The 9,568-nt window shown below is 39.1% G+C and overlaps 1 protein-coding gene across 5 annotated transcripts in view; it reads right to left on the reverse strand.

Moving 5' to 3' along the window:
- The window catches only part of RIPOR2 (RHO family interacting cell polarization regulator 2), a 100,026-nt gene extending 90,744 nt beyond the window's left edge, over positions 1 to 9,282 (reverse strand). Inside the window, exons 1-2 of one of the 5 annotated variants that reach the window (XM_039325487.1) lie at positions 2,996 to 3,149; positions 2,779 to 2,815 (exon numbers count right to left, since the gene is read on the reverse strand). Coding sequence is in view for 1 of the 5 variants with exons in the window: in XM_039325482.1 (XP_039181416.1) it covers positions 8,690 to 8,774 (85 nt within the window). In the remaining 4 variants the exon portion in view is untranslated. Of the gene's footprint in view, positions 1 to 2,778; positions 2,816 to 2,995; positions 3,150 to 8,689 lie in introns of those variants that run through there. The other 4 variants (XR_005554522.1, XM_039325491.1, XM_039325482.1 and 1 more) reach the window with 4 other exon arrangements.
- Between the last annotated feature and the right edge of the window lie 286 nt (positions 9,283 to 9,568).

The following is a 9,568-nucleotide window of genomic DNA, read 5'->3' on the forward strand; positions in this document are numbered from 1 at the left end:
CACAATGCATTTGCACATGTGACTTTTCTATGACTAATTTTATCCAGGATGATAATGATAATGATGATAATACTCACTTCATCATCTTACAATGCAAACTGCTAGGTGGATAAGAGCTGGGGAAAGAACAGGACTCATCCCATCTCATGGTGCTGTGTCTTGAATTGCTAACATTCTGGTCCACAAATCCAGCATCTTAACTGCTCAGTCACTATGCCCCCCCATTTACCACAGATGAAGAATATCCAGAATGCAGATATCAAGTTTAGTAGTGGAGGAAATGGACAGTGTGGAAACTGGACCACTTTCTGAGGGATAGCATTACCTCTCAGTCACTCACTCATTCAACTCAGAGCATCTAAGATTTGAGTATCATCTACTGAGGTTGTTGAGAACTATTCATTCATCACTCTTCCCATGCCTGCTTCTAAAAGGAAACCTGATGGCCCACCAAACAAGAACAAGGTGAAGGACATATCTGTCCCCACTACAATGTTGACCACAGATAACTACAGCAAGCTTGCATCTCCCCCTTTTCCCTCCTGTAATTGCCTCTGTTCTATAAACTTGAAATAGGCAAATGGTGGTTATCAAATATGTTCAGCTCTATCCTGCAGTCAGTGGCGAATAAAAGTAAAAATCTATAGCCTCAAATATCCAGAAACAACAAAGTTCTTTATCCATGTTCTTGACTAGAGAAACCTAAATCCATTCCTTGTAAAGTGCCACATACATTTTAAGAAAATTAAAATTGCCTCTCTGCAAGATTATTTTTATTCTAAAACACTCAGTTGATTTGTATAAAGCCTCAGAATATGTGAATTTCAAGGTTGATGCATCATAGGTACATACTACTTTTGTATCTCTGGGCTCTGTGTGCCAGCATATAATTGTTATAGGTTATTCTATCATATGATCCCTGACCTCCTTCTGCACATCATTAATACGGGGAGAAGACTGTCAATAAACTTATCATGGTCTTTGTGAGACTATTGGATGATGTTGTATCTTATTTCAAACTGAATTACTTTTGCACTGATGTTTATGGTTGAATTATAGGATATGTACACATTATCCAGATGCTTATTGTTACAGATAAGCTGGGCAAAGGATTGTCCTTTTAGAATTTTAATTCAATTGACAACTTTGTTATTAATCTCTGCTTAATATATCTAAACATCTGATATATGTACTGCATATTCAGTCATCCTTTTATAGATGTTTCAATGCTTATTATATAATATGCATATCAATAAAACTTGTGCCACTGCTTTTTACAGCTATATAACTATAAAATTAGAGATGGTTTTATACGTATATATTTATGTATATCGACTACTTTACATAAACTTTTATGACAGAATTTTTCAACAACAAGAAAGGCCAGACTATATCTAGCTGACAGGTTTAGAGAGCAACGTATGATCTACTGTTTTTATTTGAGATTATATGATAATGAATTATCAATATTTTTTTTCACTTTGAGCTGAGGCTTTATTCACAGGTGAATTTAAAATATCTGCCTAGAATTTAGAAATACTGTGAAAATCTAGCATTCCGTATTAGTCAGATACTTTAATTTATAAATTAATTTTAAGGGACAAGCTTTATTAATATACAGATGCATTAAGAAAAATTACTAACTGTAATTTCTATTTCATTTACTATGTATGTGTATACATCATACACACACTCCTACAAACACACACATATACATACTAAAATTTGATAACACAAACAATTTAAACTAAGGTACAAGTATTTAAATACCACCAAATTTTTGAATTCAAAAATTATTCCCAGAGTTTGATACATTTTCTTTTCCTATCTTCTCATCTCATCTACAACATTCCTATGCAATGCCTCTAGATCCAAATTCAAATACTGTTTTGTATCTCTAGTTCATCTTGTTTTCATTTGATACCAATACTATAATAATGCCCTGTTTGCTTCTCTGAAGAGTTAGATGCTATTTTACCACAATAGCCAGTTTCTTTGGTCACCTCACTTCATACCAAATTTAATAATGGAAAGAGAGGAAGGTACCCAATCAGATGTCTCGTCCATTATGTATGCCACCTAGCATAGCCCTATAGGGAAATAAGTGGCAAACAAATTTTAACAAATAAATGCTAACTTGTAATGCAGTTTGATCATTTGTGATTTGGATCAATGTGTGAATCTAAATATGAACACTGAAAACCATAGATCTCTGGGAATATTTAGATGCAATACATTGAAAGGGTACCAAAATAGAGAAAGCATCTTTAGCATTTCAAGCATGGCAAACCTTTTCCAGTCATAAAATGGCTGAAAATCCAGAGGTACCAAAGATCAAATCTGGAATCTCTTGCATGCAAATTATATCCTCTACCACTGAGCTGTTCTATAATAAGATTTCTTTAAACTTATTATATCCTGCAGTTCCTTTGAAGTGAATATTGGAAGCGATTATAGTACAGTAAATTTACAAAACAGTTTCATTTCTCCAATAAGTCTTAACAGGTTCAGATTAGAAAATATGCCAACAAAATGATTTTCCAAGTATTTCAAGCCAGCAGACCAAAAATTTTAAATACAGTGAAAGTCCAAGAAGGAAAATGAAAACAAAAGCAAAATATTCCATATAGTTGAACAAATGCTAAATAGTGGTCCTCTGGCACCACCTTTGGGCCTATCCCTCCAAGCTTCTTCCTGCTAACTTCAAGATTAGTGAGAGAATATATTATGGATTAAAACAAAATATATATTCTGCTTGCTGTTCAGCCCAGGCCTTACCTTCTTTTTGGAATTCCAGCTCTGATCCCTTCCAAGGCTGGAAATAAGCACAACAGTGTCAAAGTCTTATACAATAACCTCCCTCCGCCCCGCCTTCTTTCTCTCTCAATTGAACAATTGAACTTTTCTCATTCCCTATTTTCTTTCTCTGACTCAGCACTACAATTAGAAAAACATCAGGGGAGCAACATGTTTGAAAAATATGTATCTGCCTTACCCGGCATATAGGCAGGTGTATGAGAAATAAAAAAGAACAAGCAATTGAAAAAAGGCAAGCTGCTATGGGAAGAGAAAGATATTGAAAAGATTCTACTATAATTTAGCTTGCAACATTTGTCCATATATTTCCCCTACATGTCTATTAAATGAATATTCTTTTAGAGAAGCTTAAGCTATGTTGGTGGAAGAAAGTTATTGTGTGGCTGCTTTTGCAAATGAGTTTCTTTTTAGATACACACGCATTCATCCTATTAGCCACCCAAGGATTGGTGAGAACAGTTAGACTGAGCTACCATAGCAACTAGCATATGCAATCCTTTGAGGTACATGGCAATCCAGAACAAAGCCTGTCAATGAATATAAGTAGCTTTGTTAAGAATGGAATGTTTCTGTAGAAAAAACTATAATGGAACAGAAGGCACCTCAGTGTTGGGTCTTTGCTCCAAAAAATCTCCCCACCTTCCTGATCTCCCACTGTCATCTATATTTGGCAAATAAGTGGTGTTTTTAGAATAACTTCAAAGGCAGTTTTTCCGTTTTCAAAACTGAAACTCTGCAGAGTTTGTGGGCAGGTCATCTTCTATTGATGGAAACTAACTGGATTCTGCTTCCTAACTTTATAGATAGTAAGGGAGTTGACCTTGACGGAGATATGCAGGATTGTTGCTAGAACAATGAGGGATGAAAAATATTTTAAGTTCACAACAAACCAATAACATTCAGAATTGACTCAGGCAGATACCTCCCTCATTCACTAATGTATAAAAGGGGGATTTGCTATAGGCACAATCAAGACTTGCAATATTCTATTATTATAGCCAAGGTTTGCAAGATCCCAAAGTCTTTTCAACACTGTATTTAATCACACATAAATAGGTAGATGCCAATATTTTCTGCAATAACAAGGATTAAGTCTGGAATCTTCTGCAACCACAAATATCCTCTACCATTGAACTGTTCTATAACATTTCTTTAATCTACCATTCATTTGAAGTAAATATTGGGAGGAAGTTGGTATTCATTACTGTAACTGTTGAACCTGCCTATGTTATGGGAAGTAATAATATGTTTCTTGTAATACCTTAGTTCTTTTTTTGTTCCAGGTCAGAATTGAGATCAGGTAGTCCACTTCTTGTGTCATTGTCCTCTTACAGATGAACAGTACAGCTCTCACATTAAATGTTTCTCTTGTTAGCTTTTATGTATTAATTTCTATAGTTCTATGATAAACCAAATGTTCATGACATAAATTCTGCTATTCTAAGCACAACCTCTCTTTAATGAAAACTTGTCTCATTAACTAATTTTGCATGAAGACTGAGAATCAGTCTTTAACTATTCTAAAAGTTAACCTTTTATATTAAAATGCATTTTCAACCTATCTGCATATTCTCCTTTGCCATAGGAAACAAAATAGGTCATCTATATATTACAGGTAATCCTTACTTAATGTCCACTCGTTCAGTGACTGTTCACAGTTACAATGGTGCTGAACAAGGGGACCTACAATGGATCCTCATAAATGCAGCCACCATAGCATCACTTTGGCAAACGGACCACAATCATAACGTTGCAGTATCCCATGCCATTTGTGACCTTCACTGCTGGTTTTCAACAAGCAAAGTCAATGGGGAAACTGGTAGGAGATTGCACACAGTGATCACATGACCACCAGATGCTAAAGTTCTGCAGAATTCACCTAATGATGGCAACTGGAACTGCCAGAACTGCCATTGTACATCAACATGGTCATGTGACACCATGCCTTATAACAGTGTCACTTAATGACAGAATTCCCAGTCCCAAATACTATTAGTAAGCAAAGACAACCTGCATATATGGTACATTAAATAGCTTTCTACTCTTGGTCCATGCAAGGCTTCCAAGACTGCACTGCCAAAATTCAGCAAAACTAATATTTCATCACAAATTGAGACTGTAAGATTCCAATTTTCAGCAGGAATCTAAAAGAAGCTGTTGCATTAAGCCTCTAATAAATCTAATCCTATTTTAAAATAATATTAATCCACTTTAAAAGCTCTGTAAAGAGGCTGAAAATCTAGCATGCCCCCTCATGTAACGTCATTGCCCTGCATCATCTGCTTGCTAAAAAAGTAATTTATAAACCCTGTTGCTCCCCACTTTTCTTTAAAAAAAAACAGGTGCACAGGCAGCCTCTATGGGGGGAGGGAGCAAACTGATATTTTCCTAAGCCCTTTTTTGATGCCTCTAGTCTCACATGTCCTTGAGGAGAAAATAAAAAGCAAAACACAGAGAAGATTGTCTTACAAAAGGCTTCCTATTTTCTTTTTTTATCTCTACTGTACTTTGTACTATTTTCTATGGAGATTAATGAATGCTTAACATAAGCTAGCCATTAGTCTAAATTCTGATGACATCTGGAATTATGCCCCCCCAATAAACTAAAAACACAATACTTGCCTTTAAACTATTTACATGTAAAGTACCCTAATTATAATCTAAAACCATTTTTTATTTCAGTTGTCCATCTTAGCAAACTAAAACATTGTGAGATGTGGACCACTTCACTTTCCAAGAAATACTATTGTGTACACTCCTTTTTGATCAGTGCCCAATAACAATTTCTGTACAACTGGTTTTCTGACCAGAGAAAAATAAATGAGACTCCAGTATAACCAATCTTTCAAATTGTGTGTAACTCCTATTGATCTTTAATCTAATGGGTTAAATTATCTGATTTGGGTAAACCATTTATTCTAATCACTTCTATTATACATAATGCTACATCATACCATATAGTAATATAGCAACCAAAGAGACTATGCAGATGAGCAAACTAAGGGCAGAGATCAGCTACAAGAAATAGTGTCTAATGTACCTCTCATGCAGCTGAAACTTATTCATTAGACTAAGGTTTGATGTCTCATGCAATCAAAACTAGCCAACTATTAATACTAATAATACTACTAATAATAAACACTTTATTATCAAAGTATTATTATTATTAATAATAATAATACCTTTATTATCAAAGTATAACATGTATACAGTGAAATTGGCTGAGCCTCCCTCTGTACCCCCCCCCTCACCGCAAACTCACGGTGACTACAACCCAACTTATTTCACCCTGTGAACTAATTGCACATCACGCCGGCCTCACGAGTCTGTCATGCATAAAGTTATAAAGTTATGTCCCGTTCAGAAGCCTGACACCCTATGGATAAAAGCTGTTCTTCAGCCTGTTGGTACAGCTGGCTATGTTTCTGTATCTCCTACCCGATGGTAAGAGAGTAAAAAGGTACCAACCAGGGTGTGAGTCATCCCTGAGAAGTTTCCTCACTCTGCCAAGGCAACGGGCCCTGGCGATGTCATCCAGTGGAGTCAGGGAACAACTCACAATGTCTTGTGCCGTGCTCACCACTCTCTGCAATACTTTCCTGTCCGCGGCTGTAAGGCCAGCATACCAAACCACAATACAATATGTGAGAACGTTTTCAGTAGTAGACCGGTAGAAGAAGGTAATGAGTCTTCGTTCTACCCTGTTCTTCCGCAAAACCCTGAAGAAGTGGAGTCTCTGTTGGGCCTTTCTGGCCATCTGGGCTGTATTAGTTTTCCAGGCAAGATCTTCACAGAGGTAGACTCCCAGGAATTTGAAGGAGGAAACTCTCTCCACACAGTCCCCTCCGATGTAAAGTGGGGCAGGTTGCTCTCTTTTCCTCCGGAAGTCTAGCACCATCTCCTTCGTCTTGCCAATGTTCAGGTGCAGGTTGTTCTCTAGGCACTATGAGGATAGTTTTTGTACCTCCCCCCTATACGCTGTCTCTTCTCCACCTGTAATGAGACCCACCACGGTCGTGTCATCTGCGAACTTGATGATCGCAGTGGATAGGTCGGATGTTACACAATCATATGTGTACAATGAGTACAGGTAGGGGCTAAGCACGCAACCCTGTTTGCGATATGAACCCAGACCACATGATGAATATATAGTTCAATAAATTGTGTAATTCCAGATATTTATATTAAATTATAAAATCAAATCATGCAGATATAAACAATATGATTTGTAAATAGTTTAGTGTGGCATTATCAACAACTTCATTGCTTAGTGCCATGTATGAATCCAACTTTTCTTCTGTAAGTAGTGCAGCAAATTATTCTTAACTATTGCATTGCCCAAGGGGAAATTACCAGTGATTAAAGAAATATCACAGCCACAAGGATTGGCTGCTGCCTCCAATATTTTGCCTATGTTTACCCAATACATCTAAGTCAACAATGATAGTTAACTAGCATGCATTGCCAACTTACTGCCTTTTTCTTGGGCTCTTTACTCAAAGTCCTAGTTTACTAGCATATAAACTCAAAGCAGCTGGCATTTGAAATTTACAATAAGCAGAGCTTGCAAAGCTTGTCATAGTTGAAATATCAAGACACTTTTGACTGTTGTGAGACATAAATGTGATGCACCTAAATTCATGGCTACTCTGGTTTAAAGGGCACTACACTTAAAAAAAGCTCATATAATAAAAAGAGCATCATGCATCTTTGTTAACCTGACTTTTTGGATTGAATAGGTTGTACAAGCACAATGTGGTATCTTTGGCTGCTGGACTGGTTCACTACATTTTTCAGAAGCCAGTACTGACTAACCACAGTTGCAGTGTAAGCATAGCTGGTATCAAATGGGTTCAGCTTTCTTTCCATAGATTCAGTCAGCATGGCCAATGACAAGGAATTGTGGGAGTTATAGGTTAGTAGGTTGTGCCATCACAGTGCTAAGATTGCATAGACCAGGGGTAGGCAACCTTGGCTCTTTGATGACTTGTGGACTTCAATACCCAGATTCCTGAACCAGCTATGCTGACTCAGGAATTCTGAGAGTTGAAGTCCACAAGTCATCAAAGAACCAAGGTTGCCCATCCCTGGCATAGACCAAAGGTGCTTTTTCCAAAAGGCAACTGGACTTTCTTGGGTTTTTTTTTAAATGTTTTGCTCCTCATCCAAGAACCTTCTTCATTAAAGCACCTTTGGAACAACCACAACCTAGATGATTGAGAATCTCAATAGACAGTTGAACAGACCAGTGTTTCTCAACCTTGGCAACTTTAATCTGTTGACTTCACCTCCCATAATTCTCCACACAGAAACAATGGCATCGATAATTGTCCTAAGGCCCGCCTCAACAACTTCTCTCTACCAAAGATTAGATTAGCTAATAGCCCCAGTTTCAACCACTGCATCCCCTTCTCAACCACAGGAGAAAAACGAAGAGGTAGCTTACCATGAGGTAAGATAGGCGGCTTATAAATTTTACAAATAAAGAAGAAGGCCATGGGAACGGAAGCTGGACACAAAGCCACATCTCTTTACTATCTCTTTACAGATAAGCAGCCGAGTAGCACAGGAGAGTAATCAGAAGGAAGGGCTCCTAGAGGTACGGGCGCCATATCTGTTTCAGAGGAGGAACCCAATATCCCTCCACCTTTGTGCTGCGCCCTTCTTTTAAATTACTTTAAAGCTCTGAGGAGCCTTAACATGGCTTAAAATTAGGTGGCCGTGTAAGGCAGGGCTACATTTCTCTTCACAATCGGACTGAGGGCGAAAACCACTTTTCCCAAAAGGTCGCAACTGGCCTTATGAGGAAAGGAAAAACCATTTCCCGCCTTCTGCGAGAGGCAGCAAAATGCCCGCCTCAGGGGCCACTTACTGCAGAAACGCCGGCGTTCAGTTCTGCGCCTCCGAAGTCTGTTCCTCAGAAGGCAGCGACAGCGTTGACCTGGCCGGAGCTCCATGGGCAGAAGCGCGGAGGGTCTACTAAACCGGCGGCGCCAAAAATCGCGCGGAAGTCGCGGCGAGGAGGCACGTGCGGAGGAGGAGGAGGAGGAGGAAGAGGCCGGCGCCCAGCGAGAAGCTTTGGCCCCCAGTTTCCCCTCGGATATGGTGGAGCGCACGGCTCGCCACCGATAGCTCCAGGGAAACTCAAGAGCGATCCGTGCCGGTTACCTGGCTCTGCTCTCTGGGAGCCTAGCTTCTACCGCCTCCGGCGCCATGTTTTATGCATGAGGGCGAGAGGCGCGTAATTTCATCCATCTTCAGAAGCCCAGCCCGTGAGCGCAGTTTTCAGGTTTCGCCCGGTGGGTTACATCAGGGCAATCTGAAAGCGACCGCCCTTTCAAAGAAGACGTTTCTGAGGAAAAGGGGTGGTGTTTTGTTTTGTTTTTCCCCTCTCCCGGGCTTCTGAAACGGACTCTTAAGTCGTTCCAAAGAGAACGGCTTTTTCTCCTTTTGCGAATGGCGGCCACGATATAGCAGCTGCCTAAGCATATCTTTCTGGGTAGTTGCCATTTGCATGCGACTTGTCCCCGGGTGGTAAACTGCGAGCAGTGTTTTTGAAATGTTCGTTAAAATGGGCTTTTAAAACAGCAGTTATCCCGGTCGAGGACCGGATGATCGAGCTCCAAGGTCACATCTCAAGGTTTCTCTGGTGAGTTGAGACAAAGTATTTACCCAAGACAGCGGCCTAGAGAGGCCATGGTATCTGGCCTTTCCGAGACTGATCCTGATTTATTTTGTTAAGAGCATCTTC

This window comes from Crotalus tigris, unplaced genomic scaffold, assembly GCF_016545835.1.
Source record: "Crotalus tigris isolate CLP2741 ecotype Arizona unplaced genomic scaffold, ASM1654583v1 scf7180000024337.5909745, whole genome shotgun sequence".
Classification (NCBI taxonomy): Eukaryota; Metazoa; Chordata; class Lepidosauria; order Squamata; family Viperidae; genus Crotalus; species Crotalus tigris.